The sequence below is a fragment of the Glycine max genome, chromosome 13 (assembly GCF_000004515.6).
Source record: "Glycine max cultivar Williams 82 chromosome 13, Glycine_max_v4.0, whole genome shotgun sequence".
Lineage (NCBI taxonomy): Eukaryota > Viridiplantae > Streptophyta > Magnoliopsida > Fabales > Fabaceae > Glycine > Glycine max.
The window spans coordinates 35,536,316-35,557,357 of record NC_038249.2 but is presented as its reverse complement, the minus strand read 5'-3'; the positions used below and the strand labels follow the sequence as shown (position 1 = coordinate 35,557,357).

Below are 21,042 nucleotides of genomic sequence, written 5' to 3'. Positions count from 1 at the left end.
TTAGGCCATGTTGGATTAAAGTTTTTTTTTTTACAAATGTTGGATTAAAGTTAGGAATGTATTTTGTGAATTCTTATGCATAAAATGGAGAAATAAGAATTTATTACTTTGAGAGCAAAATCACTTTAATTCTTTCAACTGAAATCCAAACATATATAGTAATTATTTAAAAGTGCTACTGAAAGAAATGCATTATATGACTGCATTTGAGAATTGAGTGAGATGTGAAAGATATATGTACTCAGCACAAATAGCTAAAAGACAAATAGTTTTTTTAAAAGGAAAAACAAATAGGTTTAAAAAACTAGAAACCAATGAGTATTGGGTTTATCATGTCAGAGTATAAATAAATAGTAAAGGATTAATTTAAAGATTTGTTATCAATTCTTTTTTTAAGAAAAAAAAAAACTTTTTCTTCTCCCGCAAGAAATAATCTACTCGGCACAACGTGAATACGTCAAAATCCCAGAAAGGGACCAATCAGCACCCGCCACGTCTCGCACCAGCCGTGACCTCATCAAACAATTGAAGCTATAATTATAACGCATGAAGTGCAACAGTGTTCTATGTTGTTCAACATTCACATTCACATTCAAAATCTAGAACAGCATCAGAATCAATCAGCATATTCTGTCTTCTTCTTCTTCTGAAAACAAAAATGCCTCGCGGTGGTGGCGGTAGCTCCGGTGGCGGTGAGCCTCTTCATCTCTTCCCATCCATTTTTTTTTATTTATATGCATTATTTATGTTTCTCTAGGCTTGATTTTTTACTTAATAAAACATTCACTTTTTATTTTTTACTTTTTGTAAAATATTCTCGGTTTTGTTGGTGGCTGTGTTGAGTATGTTATGCGATGTTTATGTAAAATTGTAAATCAAGCTTTCTTTGGCATGTTTACTTTTGTTGCTTCCATGATATATTATAGCCATATAGGATCATAATTGAAGAATGCCTTTAATAAGTGTTAGTGTTAGGAATATTTAACAGTTAGAACTTCAAAGAGATTATATTGGACGAACAATAGTATAGTAACATGGATTTTGCATTGCAATGCCCTTTTCTGGTTATATGAATCATAGAGTCATTGCTTATGTCTGCAGGAAGATCTGCTCATTCAGCTCGAAGTCATGCTTCACGGCCAGGTGTGAATGAATATGATAGATGAATAGAATGTATCTTTTGAAAACGCATCTAGTTATTTCAATTTTTGTCTTTCAAGTTTCAACTAGTAGTAACTGGGGGTTTTAAATTATTCTGCTGATTTGCCTTATATTGATGTCTTGGTGAAGTTAACCATGCTCCACCTCCAGCTCCTGCTCAGAGTGACAATCGTGGATCTCTCTTTGGGACTGTAGCTGAAGGTATGTCATTAAACATGACTGTTCCATCTGCTATATGAAACCTATCATTATAATTTTTCAAATATTACTATATACTTTTCTGGTACTGAATATGGTTTTTTTTTTTTTTTTCTAGGATTGGCTTTTGGTTCTGGAAGTGCTGTGGCACACAGGGCTGTGGATTCTGTATTCGGTCCTCGAACTATTCAACATGAAGTAGCAGCTACTGGGCCTCCTCCTGCTTCTGCTGCTAATAAGCTGGGCGGTGATGCATGCAATGTTCACGCAAAGGCTTTCCAAGATGTATGTAGTTCTCAAGTTCTGTGTTTTTGGTAGATACTACTAAGGTCTTGTTTGTTTACTGTTTTCAAAAACAGTTTTCAATTTTCTAAAATTTGTTTGCACATTTAAAAGTGGTTGTCTCTTGACTACATTTTTCTTTTCTAAAAGTTTCTCCCTCGAGTACTTGAACAAAACACTAGAGGATACCAGAAGAAGAGGATGAGAAATATTTCCCAGTTGTTTCTGGTTTTAAAGTGTTTTAGAAACAATTTTCAAAACTTTTAATAGTTTTTGGATGAGAAATTGATTGTTGAGTATTGTGAAATAGATTTAAAAAACAGTTTTAAAAACAAAACAAAAAAGTGAAAGAGAATCAGACATGTCCTAAATCTGCTAATAACTCAGTATTTTAGTATCAGAAGCTGAACTGAAACATACAAAGATATCTCCCCATATATGATGTAATATCATTCACTAACCCTGTAAGCTATAGCAGCTTGAACAGGTGTGGGAGGGACAACTTATCTTTCCATATTTGAATAACAGAGTAACAGATTCTCAAGAAATGTAGATATGATAGTTTTCTTGAGAAAGGAGAATGTAGGTATATTGAACTTTGAGAAAACCCTTTATTTGGTCTTCCAAGGTTACATGCATCACCCCATTAGTCTTTACAAAACTTTAGTCACCATAGTCCCCCAAATATTTTAATCTTTTACCCATTAGTTCCTCTAAGAAGTAAGAACTAAAATATCGCCATTATTTTTCTGGGATGAGTATTAAGCTAATAAGCTATATATATCATTGTATGGAATCATGCTTTGAGTTTCTAGCTGAATTTGTTGATGTTGGCTGACTAGAAGCAATTTTTTAGCCTCCAAAGTAGTAATTTTCTTTATGATAGCCGCCAGTTTCAGTGGTACAATGCCCTGCTGTTCATAGGCTATTGTTAGGGGGAGCCTTTATATAGAAGTATAATATTGTCCCTCGACGCTCCTATATAAACCAATCTCGGCAAAATTTTATTTTCTATGTACATATTATGTTATGTTACGTGTTTTCTAAGATAATATTACTTAATATGACGTTCAATTGCTTGCAGTGCCTGAACAGCTATGAGAGTGACATTAGCAAGTGCCAGTTTTACATAAACATGCTAGCAGAGTGCAGAAGAAATTCTGGAGCCACATTGAGTGCATGAACATGCTTGCTTCATTTGCTTTGCCTTGCAATGGTATAGCTTTGGAGTTTGCATTGGAGTCCAGATGTGTCTCATGGTTAGAACTACGTTTTTTATGTTACTAAGTATTCCACATTGCTAATTAATAAATCGGTTTTGTCCGATATTTGTCCCAATATAATTACTGTGAATCTAATGACTCCGAGTTTGCATTGGAGTCCAGATGTGTCTCATGGTTAGAACTATGTTTTTTTTGTTACTAAGTATTCCACATTGTTAATTAATGAATCGGTTTTGTCCGATATTTGTCCCAATATAATTACTGTGAATCTAATGACTCCGAGTTTGCATTGGAGCTCAGATATGTCTCATGGTTAGAACTACGTTTTTTTTGTTACTAAGTATTCCACATTGCTAATTAATAAATCAGTTTTGTCCGATATTTGCTCCAATATAATTTCTGTGAATCTAATGACTCCAAGTTTGCATTGGAGCCCAGATGTGTCTCATGGTTAGAACTACGTTTTTTTTGTTACTAAGTATTCCACATTGCTAATTAATAAATCGGTTTTGTCCGATATTTGCCCCAATATAATCTAATGACTCCGAGTTTGCATTGGAGCCCAGATGTGTCTCATGATTAGAACTACGTTTTTTTTGTTACTAAGTATTCCACATTGCTAATTAATAAATCGGTTTTGTCCGATATTTGCCCCAATATAATTATTGTGAATCTAATGACTTCGAGTTTGCATTGGAGACCAGATGTGTCTCATGGTTAGAATTATGTTTTTTTTATTACTAAGTATTCCACATTGCTAATTAATAAATTGGTTTTGTCTGATATTTGCCCCTATATAATTACTTGAATCTAATGACTCCGAGTTTACATTGGAGCCCAGATGTGTCTCATGGTTAGAATTACGTTTTTTTTTTGTTACTAAGTATTCCATATTGTTAATTAATAAATCGGTTTTGCTCGATATTTGTTCCAATATAATTATTGTGAATCTAATGACTCCGAGTTAATATGTTTAAATTACCTGGTTGGGCACCACATACAATAACACAAGAAAATAATAAAATAAATTTTAGTAACGAACGCTGGAGCCTGGAATTCAAGTGCATTTTTTTTTCGAACATTCAATTCAAAAATAATTTTCGTTTTTTTTGTTTGTAAGTTACGACGTTAAAGACAAAAAGGAAAAACTATTCGATTGAAATTTACTCTGAAGCAATATATTTCTTCTCTGATTATTAGACTTTACCCAAAAAATATCCAATACATTATTAACTATGAGATGACTCCTTGAGTTTCACTTTCACTATAACATTAGGAAATTTTGTTACTTAAAATTTTAAAACTGATAAATCAAAACAATTAATCAAATTAATCATTCGCTGGCAATTTAAACAAGTACTACCCTTGGAGAGTACTAAAGTCTAGGAATTACTAATAGTTAATTGAATTAGAATGAAGAAATTAGATAATTCTTGTGGAATACCGGGGCATTGACTGCACCCATAGTCATTGTTCATAATGGATACCAACCTAGCAATAGCATGGCTAACATTAGGCAAAGGCCACACGCAGCCCAAGTGTTGCTTCTTCTAATTAATAAAAACCCTCTTACACAATAATAATATCTCAAAAATATTATTTGTCTATTCATATTGAATTGTCAGTCACAATCGACCCTTTAGAAAATCAACGCACAATCTTTTCAATATCTCTTTATCTGGCTCTTGCGATGCCGCCTTAACCTTTGCATCCACAGCAAACGCTTCCTGATATTCCAAAACATCTATGGTAATGAGTAACCATTAATTTCATTCGAAAAACCAAAAGAAACAAGCTTAATGCAAGACAAGGAAAATGACCTGGACCAAATTTCGCTGAATAATACGGTCAATAAAGAACAAGAGAAGGTCATAGGTGAATTCCGGGTGGCCTTGGATGCCAAACATGTGGTCTCCATAGCTAAACATCTCAACTCCAGTCATTTCTGACCAAGCAATCACCTCTGCTTTTGGAGGGAGCTCTAGGATCTAATTTCATTTATACAATTAATTCAACATACCCAGTTTAATTTAATGCTATATACTAGTATCATAGTTCTAAAAAATATAATAATGTTGGAAGCTATGAGTATGTTTAGATCGAAATTACACACTTACCTCATCCCGGTGACATTTGTAAATGGAAAGCTTTGATGGGAGCTTAAGAGATGAGAAAGCCAAGGGTAAAGATGATGACACGTTTATAGCTTTAACACCAATGTCCCAACCATTGGGAGAGCGACCCACTTTTCCTCCCAATGCACGCCCAATTATCTATTTACACATAATGTGAAGGTTGTCATTGGATACAATAAATCATAAAACAAAAGCCATATATACCTACTTTATGAGAAAAGATTGGGACTTTTTTTTTATAATATAACACCGATTATATTTATGGGATACCCTGATCATTGCTTAAGCTCTAGTATATGCTACACACTTTAAAAAGATTTTGATGTCATAAAAAGGTGTCAAACACGCTTTAAACATATTATTAAATATGTTAATAAACATTTTTATACTATGTATCCATGAACAAGCAATTGAAAATAATAATTAAAAAAACTGAAAATGATAAAGCAAAAATCAACCACCGGAAGTCATCAAATGATTAAATTGACAAATAAATCCCATTGATTTTTAGAGGTTTAAATTCGTTTTAAGTAAACGAATTGCATCCTTATCCTGACTTTATTTTCTCCTTTATCAGAACGCAGGCTGACCACAAACTTTTTGTTTTGGTAGGACCCAAATAGACAAATATTTCCACACATAATGGAATATTAATTCAACACAAAAGTCCACATAATATATTTTTAGCGGTCCTGAATACTTCTGCTTCTGCGTACGAAATACGACAGGACTCAGAATAAGTAATCCTCGATCATTTCATAAGTATATTAGTATATATAAGACTTAAAGAGTTAAGACCCTCCGAATTTAACCTAAATTCTTTTTATCCCAGAATGCAAATGGGTCCACCAAAACTTTCCAACATCTATGGTCCAGAGTAATAGGACATAGCATCGACAACATGTTTCTTCCGACGGACTGGACCACACATCAATAATGAAAATCGTGTCCACCTTTCTAAAATCTCTAACTCAGCTTATTTGTTATTTTTTTAATACAGTTATTTGTATAATTGTATCCTCTCGTTTGTACATCTCTAACATGAGACTTGTCTTCAGTACTATGTTTTTCTCTCTCAAGATTTTAAAAACTAAAATCGGCCAATCGATAAGCCCCCGTAATAATATACATGTTCCAACTAGATAAAAAAAAAGAGAATAATAATTGAGACGATGGCAGAGCAATGAGAGAGGCGAAACTAAAAAATATAGAAGGGGTGGCAATTAACTAATGAAGATCCAAAGGATGATTGATAGGGATGTGAAGTGTTAAGCATAAGGAATTGAACCTGGTGGCCAAAGCAAATGCCAAGGATCTTCTTGTGCATGGAGTCCAATTTGATAACGAGAGCAATGAGGTCAAGGATCCATGGGTCATTGGCATGTGCATCATAGCAGCTTCCACTGATGACAAAGCCATCGTAGAGAGGCAAGTCATGCTGCTCCGGGAACTCTCCTTGGACGAGCTTGTAGAGGTCCCACTTTTCCTCTTGCTCTTGGAGCAACTTCATGAATACCCCATAGGTGCCTCCGTGCATCTTCACCAAGTACTCCGAATCCTCACCGCACATCAATAGCGCATACCTCTTCGAACCCATATCCTCTCTCTCTCTCTCTAATTATTTTATGTTAGTCACACAGAGAGAGAAACCCCAGGGATGCCTTTCTTTAAACTTCAAAGGCTTATGCCCATATATGAAACTGCCCACGTTGGGTCCCTTTTATTACAACACTGTCCTCTCCTCACTATTCTATTTACTAGTATTATCATATTCTCTTAGTTTCTATCCATTTTACTCACATCGCTATCCATCCGCATTACGCGTAGGAACTACTGTTTTCATGCGCGTATTCCAAGCTTCGGCAACAAGATGCTTTAGTCTTGCGTCTTCTTATTATTTGACGTGAAAGGATATATTAACGCGGTAACAAGATTCGATCCAAACTCCAGCGTGTTAATTGCTCAGTGTGGCTGCTCCATATTCCTTCAACTCATCCATCGCCCTCTCCCTCATGCTTTATTCGCCACAATCAAAATAGACTTGTGCAAAAAGGACAAGAATTTTAGCTTCTTTAGTAATTAAAGAGGAAAATATAAATTATTTTTTTTCTTTTCCAAATTAAATCTTCATAATATTAGAGAAAAAATAATCCTTTTTCATTTTCTTTTCCTTAATTAATCTTCTCTCCAACCCGATACATACTGAAAGACCAAGACAAAGAGGAGACTTGAGCCGTTCAAAGGAAATATGGAAAGAAAATTGCTATAGTGCTATCCCATGGTAGTGACTTTACTTCACGCATCCTGATACTTGGACTATAGATATGCCGTATGCGTCTCGCAAGATAGATGCTCTCTCAACCTATTATCACTCTCCATTAGAAACAGATTCCACGCCACAAATTACGAAACTATTAATTTCCTCACACCTTTATTCACAAGAAGTAACATGGAAGTAGCATAGGAGTACATTAGTCTCTGAGTTAATGAAGTGAATTTTCAGGTCAATAAGTTCGTGCTTAAATGAACTTACATATCACCTTATATAATTTATGAGTTAAACGGATGGTTCATAGACTCAAGTTCATATACCTTATTACACTATATGATTTTGATGGTGTAAAACAATCCTTTTTTACAAGACTCAATTTCAAATAAGTCATCATTCTCATTTTGAAGCCCCTAGTCATGAGATAAAATCTATCGTGACATAACTCATTAACTGCCGAGTGTTCTAGAAGTTTTGGCACAAAGGATGTGAGCTAATAACTTGTATTCTTTTCTGTTGAGTGTAAGTAGCACGGTGGAATTTAGGTCAAATGACCTGTGGCCTGTTTGCTTTGCCATCTCATCACGCTGTCTCAAAAACTTTACAAGTTATTAGAAGAATTTGTGTTTATACAACACTGGTTAATAGTGTGTTTGGATTAGATTTATGATGAGAAATAATTAAGTTTTGTTAATAAATATTTGTTTCTATATTTTTATGATTTTGAAAAATAGAATTGATTTCTGGTGTTGTCCAAATTCCAAACATACTACAAATAAACTTAAAGAAGTTAGAAGTTAACTGTAAATACTTATAAAATATTATGACTTCTTTGAAAACCGGTTTGACCAGAAACAGGTCAACTATCCGTCCAATATTTCTTGAAAATCGATGCATCATAAAATTGATTAAAAATTGATAAATCCGATGGTTTAACTGATTTATTTAAAATTGTTTTTTTATTTCCAAAATGATTACCACCATTTTGGTTTTTTTTTTAAAAAAATATTATAACTTATGAGACTTGTAAGTGAAGTTTACTTTTTTATTATTATTAATTTATGTGTATTATGTTATTTTAAAAATATTTTATTAATATCGATCCCGAAGTACTTTCACCGATTCCATAACCAGTTCGATTATGCGAACTTTCAATATTATACTACTAATTTTTAGGATGACACTATAAAGATAAGTTTTAAAAAATAACTGATGAAGCATTTAATTTAATTTTAAATGTTTTAATAAGTATTACTAATTAAAAACACTCATTTTTAATTATTAAAGTATTATTTAATTACTCTCTCTGTTTCATTTTATTTTGATGTTTTAGTAAAACAAAAATCATTTAAATTAATTGTCATTTTATAAAATTAACGAAACATTAAATATTTTTCATAGAATAATTTAATCGGCGTCGTTGTTAGTGTGTAATACATGAGAAAAAAATAATTATAAAAAGATAAATGACATTCATATATTTTATGAAATCTAAAATATTAATTTATATTTTTTGTACTTATATCAAAACCTAAGGTATATAAAATTGAAAGGGGTGAGTATATTTTTTAATAGTGAAAGCGAGCTCCACGTGAGTAAATGAGCAAGGACAGACTGCGACAACATGTTTAATTTTCCGTGAATGGCTCACCAGTCACCACGTTTCTGTGGCTGCATAAAGTTTTTTTTTTTCTTCTTAAAAATATTATATAACAAAATATACTTATATTTCTTGAATATTTTTTCACAGTTACACATAATATTTTGAATGTTTAAAAATATTACAGTATTCTTATAAGATAGGATTATTTTAGGAGATAAGAGAAAGATTGTTGTAAACGTTAAATATGAAGATATTGTGTGCAATAAAAAAAATCACAGAAAATATTAATAAAAAGATAAATTCTGACATGTAAGATATCAGTTGAAACAAAACTACAAAAGTGAGACGCGTAATAAAAATACATCTATTTATTAGGTATTATTCTTACTTTCTTTAAAAAATAAAACATATTTACGGCAGAATTAAATAAGATAATATTTTATATTTAATCTTTTTTAAATGAAAGATGCCTACTAATTAGGTGTCATTATTTTTTAACGTGACACCCTCAATCCCTCTCATATATATTAATAAGAAAAAATAAAATTCAAATATTAATTAAAAGTATTTTTAAAACACATTTTTTTTACAAGTCTTTCAAAGGGGAAAAAGACTCGCATTCATTTTCTTCTACCTCATATTCAAACTTGTCCAAATAAATAATAAAGTATTCTCGACTCAAATAAAGTCGCTTAAGCTTCATACAATTAATATAGAACCTATATCCTAATGTCACATCCTATCAGAGCGTTGTGTTCTCGTGTCCTCTAGCATGAGGTCCTTCATAGTCATCCACCTATTCATCTGCTCCCTCGAACACAAGTTCAAGATCATCACAGGATCCAAACACAACAACACACATGGAGTGAGTTATCACATTCCTAGCTAATAGAGAAACAAGACAATTAAATATGCATATTATATAAATGAGATACCACTTGCTTAAACATATTTCACGTAACTTCATCACTTCGTCATTCAAAATTCACTTTTCAATCATCAATCACATTACACAAGAATCTCACACTTCGATCAAGAAATAATAACACATCAATCAGCAAACATATGCAACAGTTATGCTAAGACTCAATCCTATATGCAATGTGGTACCATGTCAGTGAAAAACCACCCTGGGACGCTTAGGAGTACATAACAAGACACACCACACCATGGGTTTGTCAGGTCACTATCACTAAGTAAGATCATAGGGAGACTAGTCAGGGTCACGATGTTTTGCGAGAATGTTCTAACCATATGGGATCAACATAGGCTTAAAGGAGCACTCAAACCCGGTGACCCCCAAAGCCTACACTCCGAAGAGTCCGTCAGGGCCTCTCCCTCCTGATTCAGGTCCAACCCCTAAAATAATTTTTGCATGCAGACACTGTTCATGAATTATACAATACCAACGACCTTACACTTGTGTTTTAAACACGTTCAACACAATTGCGCTACGATTTAACACTGGTTCCTAAATAGGAAACCTACATTTTCTCTTTAACACTGCTCATCAATGCTTTTCTCAAGATAACGATGGTCGGGTTATTGTACAATTCATAGCTTACAACACAAGTGATTTCACATCAAGTGTTAACTACACACTCATCCACAACTAGAACTCATTCACAATTTCACATCTCATAGTGTCACAATCCACCATTACATGTTTACACGTATCTCACAAAGTAACACATGTTCAACTTTACACTTATACTCAATCTCAATAACAATATTATAATCTCAAAGTAACATGTTATCCTACAATTCATCACATACTCACAATTTGAATCATCATTTCATATCCTCAATATAACAATTTATATAAAAGACTATCACAACATGAGGACTAAAACCCCTCAAATAATATTACACAATTATATCAAAATCATAGGTCAAAATATACAAATATCAAGAACACAATTTATCAAGCAATTTTCATTAGGACATCAATATTTTATTTGTAATCATAAAGGAAAAATTGCAATTTAACAAACATCCAAAAATAAAATCCTCTAAGGATCCCTACACATGTTCTCACTAATCCCCAACTGTGAATAACTCAGCACTTACCTCTAAGCGGACTCACGTGTCTTCCGATAGCGATAACAGCATCTCTAGCGATTTCCTAAGATTCCTCAAGTTTCTCCTCCGATTGCTCCGATAGAGTTCCTAAACGTCAGAGAAACGTAAAAGAGATTGAAGCCTCCATTTAGACTATCTTCATGCGATTCCTTTTTCTCTCTCTACGAACATCATCTCGAAAATCCCAACAGTAAAAGCGTGCGCAATTTAATTTCGAACAACATATCCAAATTTCACAATAATCCAACGATTAATGAAACCGGGATCATAGTTATACCAAAACAGCTCTTGGTTTCTGCGGGAAAGAAAAAAGCTACAATGCGAAGGATATTTATCTCAGTTCAAACATGATATCGAAATTCCCAACGGTGAGAATGCTCGGAATTGGGTTGCGAGCGTGGTGCTCAAATTTCATGACGATCCAACGGTGAATGAGTCTGAGATCATTGTTTTTCTGAGACAGGTTTGGCTGTAGGAAAGAAGAAAAGGTTTTGAGAGGAGAAGGGAAAAAACGAGAAAAAAAAAGAGACAACGTCAGTGTGAAAACTAACCTAACACTATTTATAGCTAGGTTTACTCTATTTATTTATTATTTTATAAAAATAAACTCTATTTTATTCTCTATCAAACAAATAAATAAAATACTTTTTTATTTTCTCTTAAATCATTATTTTAATTAATAATTATATTTCTTTATTTATTTATTTATAAAATCTCATCATTTTTCTAAAACTCTATTTATTTATAAATAAAAATTATTTTTTTAAATTAACTTACGAAATAGGATGTTAAAATATCAAAAACTAAGGTATATAAAATTGAAAGGTGTGAGTATATTTTTTAATAGTGAAAGCGAGCTCCACGTGAGTAAATGAGCAAGGACAGACTGCGACAACATGTTTAATTTTCCGTGAATGGCTCACCAGTCACCACGTTTCTGTGGCTGCATAAAGTTTTTTTTTTCTTCTTAAAAATATTATATAACAAAATATACTTATATTTCTTGAATATTTTTTCACAATTACACATAATATTTTGAATGTTTAAAAATATTACAGTATTCTTATAAGATAGGATTATTTTAGGAGATAAGAGAAAGATTGCTGTAAACGTTAAATATGAAGATATTGTGTGCAATAAAAAAAATCACAGAAGATATTAATAAAAAGATAAATTCTGACATGTAAGATATCAGTTGAAACAAAACTACAAAAGTGAGACGCGTAATAAAAATACATCTATTTATTAGGTATTATTCTTACTTTTTTTTTTAAAAAATAAAACATATTTACGGCAGAAAGTTCTGTACAAACAAAAATTGATGATGACAAATTACTTGCATTTGGTATTTTTATGTGTATAATATACATCCTTTTAATAAAAAAAGTCTGTATAATATACATAAACAATATAAATTAAAAATATTTGTATTAATATTAACAAACATTTCACAAATAATAACAAATTATTTTACTATATTATTTTTTATATTGTATTTTATTAAAATTAAATAAGATAATATTTTATATTTAATCTTTTTTAAATGAAAGATGCCTACTAATTAGGTGTCATTATTTTTTAATAAGTAGGTGTTTTCCATTTAAAAAAAACTTATTCGTTTTTTAAATATTAATATCATAAAAAAATATAATTATTATTTACGAAATATTTATTATAATATCCATATTTTTATTCTAAATTTTGTGCTAAATATATTATGATATTATTTTATTTATTTTATTATATCATCAATTTTATTATTTATATTCTTTAAAAAATGAATGTTTTGTAAGAATAATAAAAGATGTTTAAATGAAATCTAAAATCAAGGCAGGTGACTAAGTGAGCATGTTAGCTTTGCTCCTAATCTTTCACTTACAGAAATGTTAGAAATAAACTTTCTTAACAGCTTCTTTTATTAATGAGTTCTATATTTCATGACTCTTTTCTAGATTTATAGTTTTTAATATATTTTGACAACAACAAAAAAATGTGTTAGAAAATATATTCTCAGTACTCCTCTAAAATAATAAAAGAGATCTAGAGTGTGTTTTTACTGATTAATTTGAAATTTTAAAATTCAAGAAGCTGATCTTGAAACAGAATTTTGATCACTGAAAGAGGCGTTTTGTGGCTCTGGAGTCCAGAGTATAAATCCAGAGAAAAAGTCATATGAGACTTTTCTTATTTGGTCACGAGGCTTGACTTGTTGCAAATGATATGTAATATTATTGGGTTAAACTCAAGTGATAAAATGGCCTGAATATGTCATTAAGTCTTGTTAAGAATATTGCTAAGCAAATTAATAAGCAATGAAAAGTAAGTAAACCAAAAATAGTATCCTCATGCACCTAACTAAATTTAATTAATGGGTACATCTTTTTGGCAAATTATCAGTGTAATTCACCTTGATTGTTTTGAACATCAAAATATTATTATTTGGCACCTAGTAAGAGATAAAAGAGAAAAAAAATATAAATATAAATATAAAAAGTGATATGATATGATAAAAAAAAAATAATGTTAATGAAACTTAGAAAAATGAGATATTAAAAAATCGTACAAGTGCGTTGGATTCCTAGTAGCACCCCAACTTGCAAGTTGATGTACATATGCATGCGTACAATAAATTTTCATTAAGTATAGGGACCCCGCGAATATGGTTAGAAACACTAGATTCATGGTGAAAGTGAGATAATTTCAATTGCCTCGAGTTATAATATACTCACTACCTACCACTCATGGTATTTCATTTTGTATATTAGAATTAGAATTTTTAAGCGGTTTCAGATTAAGAAAACTAATTTTTTGGTGTTATTTTATTTACAATAGTTAGGCAAAAATGTTACATATTATAGTCAAAGATCGTGATGGACTGTATGTTGGAAACTAAAACAAGGGAAGGCTTGTTTTGAGTTGAAAGCTGGTTACATATTATTTACTACACCATGAATAGATACAAATAGACATTCACAAACCAGTAATCACACTGCACTCTCAAATCTCAATATCAAGTCTCCAACCCAACCAAACTCCATTGCTCTCACCAAACCATGAAAAACTCACAAGAGAAGAAACATGTCGCAGTGTTTGTTTTCCCCTTTGGAAGCCACCCTGTTCCCCTCTTAAACCTTGTGCTCAAGCTAGTTCATGCCACTCCCAATAACTTGAAATTCTCATTCCTAGGCACTGAACACTCCAACAAACCTCTTCTCTCAAAACCCCACATCCCAGACACCATCAAGTTCTATAGTATAAGCGATGGAGTCCCAGAGGGTCATGTCCCAGGTGGCCACCCAGTTGAGAGAGTAAACTTTTTTCTTGAGGCTGGTCCTGAGAACTTGCAAAAGGGTATAGACATGGCAGTGGCAGAGACTAAAGAGAGTGTCACTTGCATCATCGCTGATGCTTTTGTCACACCTTCTCTCCTTGTGGCTCAACACTTGAACGTTCCATGCGTTCTAGTTTGGCCTCCTTTGTCATGTTCTCTCTCTGCACATTTTCACACCGACTTAATACGCCAGAAATATGATAACAACAGTGACAAAAACACCCCTTTGGATTTCATTCCTGGGTTGTCAAAGATGCGAGTTGAAGACTTGCCAGAAGATGTGATCAACAGTACTGACAGCGAAGAGGAGACACTGTTTTCAAAGACACTAGCTTCATTGGGAAGTGTCTTGCCACAAGCTGAGGCAGTGGTTGTGAATTTCTTTGAGGAACTAGATCCACCGTTGTTGGTTCATGACATGAGGTCAAAGTTGAAGAGTTTTCTCTACGTTGGTTTTCTGACTCTTTCAGTGCCTCTACCACCCTTGCCTCCATCAGACACAGATGCAACAGGGTGCTTGTCATGGCTGGATCACAAGCAGAAGCAGAATAATGGTGTTGGGTCAGTGGCATATGTTAGCTTTGGGACAGTGGTGACCCCACCTCCTCATGAGATTGTGGCAGTGGCTGAAGCATTGGAAGCAAGTGGTGTTCCCTTTCTTTGGTCTCTCAAGGAGCATCTGAAGGGTGTTCTGCCAAGAGGGTTTCTTGAGAGAACAAGTGAGAGTGGGAAAGTTGTGGCTTGGGCCCCACAGACTCAGGTTTTGGGACATGGTTCTGTGGGTGTGTTTGTGACACACTGCGGGTGTAACTCGGTGTTTGAGAGCATGTCCAATGGGGTGCCTATGATATGCAGGCCTTTCTTTGGGGATCATGGGTTGACTGGAAGGATGGTTGAGGATGTTTGGGAGATTGGTGTGAGAGTGGAAGGTGGAGTGTTCACCAAAGATGGGTTGGTGAAATGCTTGAGGCTGGTTCTGGTGGAGGAAGAGGGGAAAAAGATGAAGGAAAATGCAATCAAGGTGAAAAAGACAGTTGTGGATGCAGCAGGACCACAAGGGAAAGCAGCACAAGATTTCAACACTTTGCTGGAAGTGGTTTCTAGATCTTAATTAATTAGTGAGAAAAATGTTTTGAATATCAACTTTTTTATTGGTTGAAGTTTTTAGAAAACTAGAAAAAATGATGTGTTTCATATCGTATTTGATGATCCAATAAGATGATTTTGTAATTTTTAATATATTTCAACCAACCAATAAGAGAGTGTATATTTCAATTAATATGAGTGTATTAGAGAGGATATTATTAGTCGTGGTGGTCACTTTCCGAAAGTGTTTGGAATGTTTTATTTTTAATATCCTTTTCTCTTGTTTTATGCTGTGAATGTATGGCGAAAAATAAATGTCTCATGATCGTTCATTGCTCGGAGCATTTGAACAGAAATAAAAAATGGAGAAAGTTGGATTCTTGGATTGAGGATTCCCACCAGTACGTCAAGTGAGAAGGAAACTTGAATTTCAATGATCAACTAAGATTATTCATTAACCTAAAATCTTTGTTATTATTTACATTAACTTTGTAAAAGAAATTAATAAATTTTACTAGTCTCTTTATATTCGACTCTACAATTATACAATTTTTTTATATAAAAAAGTATAGAATTAAATTCGTTTGTTTATGTCACTCGTTAGTAAATATGATTCCATGAGTTCCTAATCTCCTTCTTGATACTTTGTCATTTTCCTCGTTTTGAACTCAAGCTCTGACCTTAAACGAAAAAAACAAGTTGAATCATATTTTGTAATTAGTAATTGAATATAATATTGTGCTAATGATAACATAATTATAGTTTCCATTCAGCACCAAAAAAAAAAAATTATAGTTTCCTATATTTAGAATGTATATAGTGTCAGGTTGAAAGTTCATACCCTTGCTCTCGAGAGATTCAAGTATTCCTATAACAAATTAACAATACACAAATACAAGAATAATTTTAAAAGAATTATTCTTTATTTTAATTATTTATTGATTTTTCTAGAATCTAATGAATAAAATTAAATACTTATTATAATTATTAAATTTCAATAAAATGAATGCAAAGAATGAGAAGAGTTACTCTTTAGAGTAAACTAATTCCTTCTCTTATAAAAATAGGTGGGTGTATTACTTACATAAGAATTTGATAAGGATACGAAATGAAGTTGAAAATATAAGATAATAGTTTAACAGGATTTATTTGAGTAAAAAGGTTTCTGAGGCAATATATAAAAGTTAACTCCTGCCTTGCCTATCATTCGAAAAATTGTACCAATTTCAAATCCAAGGGTATAACCAATATCACATGCAAAATTGAAAAGGAAGAGCTAGCTTAGGGAGAAATCACTATACCGTAGAAATTGAGATCGCCAGCAAATGAGGCCTTGTTGCCAGTAAATGAGAAAAAGGGCAAAGGAACTGGAAACATTGATGCCCACCTAGTTCAAATGCAGTCACACGTGAGTATCCATAATATATATATATATATATATCTATATATATATATATATAGTGAGAGGACCTTTTTCATGTGAGAGTGAGAGAAATAAACATTGAGTGTTAAATCTCATTGTGAATGGTGAAGATTAAAACACAACTCATCAAGTTTTTTAAAAAGTCACATGACTTGGTAGAAAACATCCCACTAAGTTGACAAACCTGCCCAGCCTCAATCTCGGCCTGAAATTTCCTCGCAGCCACACTAGATGTGGTAAATATAGAAGCACCGTTTCCATACCTGTTGTAAAAGTCACAGTAAGAGATAAATGACAGTTCAACAAATACAAATGAAATGGATTAGTTGTTAACCAATGTACTTGTTTTCATTGATAATGTTTATGGCCTCTTCCAAGCTATCAGCCTGAAGTTAAAAAGTAAAAATGAAAAACTGTGTCAGCAGAACATTATATTGAGCCAAAATGAAAAATCCAAGGCAGATGGGGCCTCTTACTTTAACAAATAATGACAAATAAAACATTTCCAAATTAGAGAATGCTAAGTATGAGACAAATAAAATGCACCTCCATGAGAAGAACTGGTCCAAAGATCTCCTCCTTCACAGGCCATGATAGAGAGATATCAAGTTTAGCTTTAAGTATAATTAACACTCAAGTCTTTCTACTTTCTGGAATTCTTTAGTAAACACCAACAGATTGGTGATTAAATTAGTGCTAAAATACCTTGTAGCACTCCATGTTGGCAGTGACATCTGATAAGATGGTTGGGTCAATAAAATTGCCAGATTCATACCCTAGGACCTACTTGATATGCACGAAAGAATTGTTGAGCAGTCTTAATTGAGGATTATTACTTTGATTACAATCTTTGTATGCATAAACCTTTCTGCTGCCTTTGAGTTTCAGAACATTCCCAGGTCAATTGCTATGCTAATTGCTAAAGATTGAAGAGGTATATTGATCGTATATGAAAAAGTATAGAAATGTCTACCAACAACGCAATATGAAATGAAGTGATTGAGACTATAAAAGCTACCACTATATTTCTTCCATCGAGCACTAATCTGGCACCACTTTCAACCCCAGATTGAATTAATTTATGTATTCGCTCCTTTGCCTGTGCAGTGGGTAAGATTGCGAGAATATTTAAGAAACATATAACTACAATGTATACAAGATCAATATGGAAATGTGATGCACTGAATAGTAATTCTTAAACAATAATCTGAAGATTTGCTATTAGTTCAAGAGCCAAACACATACCTGTTTGCTAATGACTGGACCAAGGTCTGCATCAGGTTTAGTTCCAACATTTACTTTAAGAGCTTTGGCATGCTCCAGAAGTTTACTTTCCCTGGAAAAATATTGTAAAGGCTAAAGGATGAAGTTATTATACTTGAAAGATTATAAATACATGGTTAAAAGTAAGTTTTATGAGGCCAGATAACTAAAGTCAATTTCCTCACCAAGACTGCATCACAAACAAATCGAAATACTTGGAACAGTCACCAGTATTATCAAAAGGATGGAAAGAATTAACCATTCCTGCTAATTTGCACAGCAGTATCAATGTTCAAAAAATGTGATTATATTTTGGAGATGTTGAATTATGTCTTGGGAAAGGAAGAGTGGTGATTCAGTTTGGCACACACCAAAGACATCCAGATCATTTTGGAACAAGCACTAGAGGAAGAGCATAAAATTGCTTCAAGCGCAAGATGACACCACAAAAATCATAATAAAACAAATTGAATAAGAACTTGATAGAGAAAGATACCACAGTTTTGAGCCTCCAACAAAAACAACAGTGCTGAGAGCCATGCACCTTTGACCAGCAGCACCAAAACCTGCAGCAACTAAAGCATTTACATTAGCATCAGGCATTACAACCACATGATTTTTGGCCCCCATATTAGCCTGAATACAAATTTTTATTAGGTTCAAAATTTCTGATCACTACCATGAGCAGTAAGAAACAATTTTGCTAAGGGGAGGAGAAAGCTAAGTGCATCCACCTGAACACGTTTCCCTTTAGCTGCTGCTCTAGCATATATGTGCATTCCAGCCTATACAAAATAAAAACATCAAAAAAGGATATTTAAGAGGAGAATTTCAGTTAAGAAAAAATAGCATTTGAATCACTAGTCATCTTGCATCTTTTTATGTAAGTACCGTTAAATTGTAAAATAATTCAATTTTGCTAACATAAAACAGGATTGCCTAGGCATCACATAAAAGCAGTAAAGCTAAACGAAACATTAGATGACTTACAACATTTGAACCAACAAAAGATACGGCTTTGATGTCATCATCGTCTCAAATAGCATTCACAATATCCTGTCATCAATTGGATTATTAAGACAATTAATAAACAAGAAAAGCAAAGCACAGAAAGTGGCATGGGCGCATCAAAATTGTTGTTATATGCAACTCTCCGATTTAAAACTTGAATACATGATGCAATTAATTACCAAATACCAAATAAGCCCAAGAGTTCCTTTACTTGGAAATTTTTTCGAGAAACAAGTGAACAAGTGAAGAACAAAAGTTTAATTAGAAAAGATTATAGCATACATGGGTTCCATGAACTATATTTAAGACACCCTCAGGCAAACCAGCTTCCATTGCCAATTCTGCAAGCATTACAGAAGCACCTGGAAAAATGCCAAAGTTATGATATCCAATTCTTTCTGCCATAAGTTGCATGTAACCAAAAATGATGAATCATGAAAGTGGACAGCATACTGTATATTTCTGAGTTCTGCCAGTTAAGTTTGCTATTACCATAGAAGCATGCTGCACGTACCATTACATGGATGGGGAAGAAAAACTCAAGGGTGGACGATAATATTTAGTATTCCATTACTTGATGGATAAATAAGAACACATTTATCAGTCATCACAAAAGCAAAATTAATATAGACTTCTCAAACTGTAAGATCTGACATTCTTCCTAATATTATCTATTCAGAAATTAAATTTAATAAGATGATCCATGTGAGGCAGAAACATGGACACAATCAAAAAGGCAAGACACACATTTTACTTCGGTGACACTAGTTTCCTTTCTTGCTAGAGTATCACTTGCAAAATGCAAACTTAATCTGCAAAGTAACTCGTCCTTAATTAGTTTAAATGGATTTAATGGATTAGTTTGATCAGTGCCTATGGCTTTCATGGATTTGGTGAACAAGATTTTAATGAAATGAACGAGAGAGGAGTGAAACCTGATGCAATAACCTTCCTTGCAGTTTTATCTGCTTGAAATCATGCTGGCCTTGTAGCTGAGGGGCACCAGATATTCAAACAAGTACAAGCAGATTGTAAAATTCCATTAACTATAGAGCATTATGAATGCCTAGTCGATCTTCTTGGAAGGTCAGGGAAGCTTGAAGATGCTCTGAAAATACTGAGAACAATGCCCATGAAACCAAGTGCAAGAATATGGAGCTCTCTCGTGTCGGCTTGTAAGCTTCATGGCAGATTGTACATAGCAGAAATGGTCATTGGCTTGATACAGAACAAGTGAGGGAAGCCATGAAACTACAAAGGTTAAAGAAATGCTATGGGTTCAGCCGCATTGAGGCTTGACATGATGAGAGTTTCGAGCAAAGCAGAATGTAGCAAGCTTTATCCAAGAGTGGAAAAATTGTTTACATGATTATGGATAGCAACATATTGTACTCTGGTTAATATCTATTCTTAACATATATCTTTACTTTTTTAGCAAAGACAGGATTGAGGAGTAACAAAATCAATGTTTTACGATTTGATTTGGATGAATTTTTACTGCTTTTTATTAAAATAAGTATTTCATTAAAAAATCTATTTTTTCATCTTTTAAATCAAATAATATAATAAAAAAATAAGAAATTTATCAATATCATATGTGGTATTTTCTAGTATTCAATCTTAATTATAATTAATTAATTAAAATTTATTTAGTTTGAACAGTTTTTATTTGTTTTTTGTTTTATTTTTATAATAATTATAAAAGCATCCCTATAAAAATATATCATGAAATAGATTTAAAAAATGACCATTGTCAACAAACATTTTTTTTTCGATAAATGAAAGTTGAAACATCTATGGCATGGTAAGCTAGCAGAGGAATATGCATGTATTTTGGAACCTAGACTCCGTCAACATCAAAAGTAACTTATTAAATGAAACCAATTAGTTATATTTCTCTAAAGTGAGGTTTTTGATAAAACGTTATTTAACAAACCAGATATATTAAATCAAGAATCAACATTATAGCCTGCAC

General features: G+C 32.8%; 3 protein-coding genes and 1 pseudogene across 3 annotated transcripts; 2 read left to right on the top strand and 2 right to left on the bottom strand.

The window, feature by feature from the left end:
- The first annotated feature begins 566 nt into the window (after positions 1 to 566).
- On the top strand, positions 567 to 3,162 carry LOC100305931 (CHCH domain-containing protein). Its single transcript, NM_001248193.2, has 5 exons — positions 567 to 692; positions 1,102 to 1,143; positions 1,291 to 1,362; positions 1,478 to 1,644; positions 2,726 to 3,162. Exons 1-5 carry the CDS (start codon positions 659 to 661, stop codon positions 2,822 to 2,824), a joined length of 414 nt encoding a protein of 137 aa, NP_001235122.1. The 5' UTR covers positions 567 to 658; the 3' UTR covers positions 2,825 to 3,162.
- Positions 3,163 to 4,240: 1,078 nt separating this feature from the next.
- LOC100808286 (gamma-glutamyl peptidase 5-like) lies at positions 4,241 to 6,689 on the bottom strand. Its single transcript, NM_001255323.2, has 4 exons — positions 6,288 to 6,689; positions 4,982 to 5,137; positions 4,685 to 4,852; positions 4,241 to 4,591 (listed from the first exon to the last, which is right to left on the bottom strand). Exons 1-4 carry the CDS (start codon positions 6,594 to 6,596, stop codon positions 4,490 to 4,492), a joined length of 735 nt encoding a protein of 244 aa, NP_001242252.2. The 5' UTR covers positions 6,597 to 6,689; the 3' UTR covers positions 4,241 to 4,489.
- Positions 6,690 to 13,796: 7,107 nt separating this feature from the next.
- LOC100807224 (anthocyanidin 3-O-glucosyltransferase 7) lies at positions 13,797 to 15,750 on the top strand. Its single transcript, XM_003543086.5, has one exon. It carries the CDS (start codon positions 14,007 to 14,009, stop codon positions 15,393 to 15,395), a length of 1,389 nt encoding a protein of 462 aa, XP_003543134.1. The 5' UTR covers positions 13,797 to 14,006; the 3' UTR covers positions 15,396 to 15,750.
- A 147-nt stretch (positions 15,751 to 15,897) lies between these two features.
- LOC100815764 (methylmalonate-semialdehyde dehydrogenase [acylating], mitochondrial-like) lies at positions 15,898 to 20,429 on the bottom strand (annotated as a pseudogene).
- Positions 20,430 to 21,042: the final 613 nt, after the last annotated feature.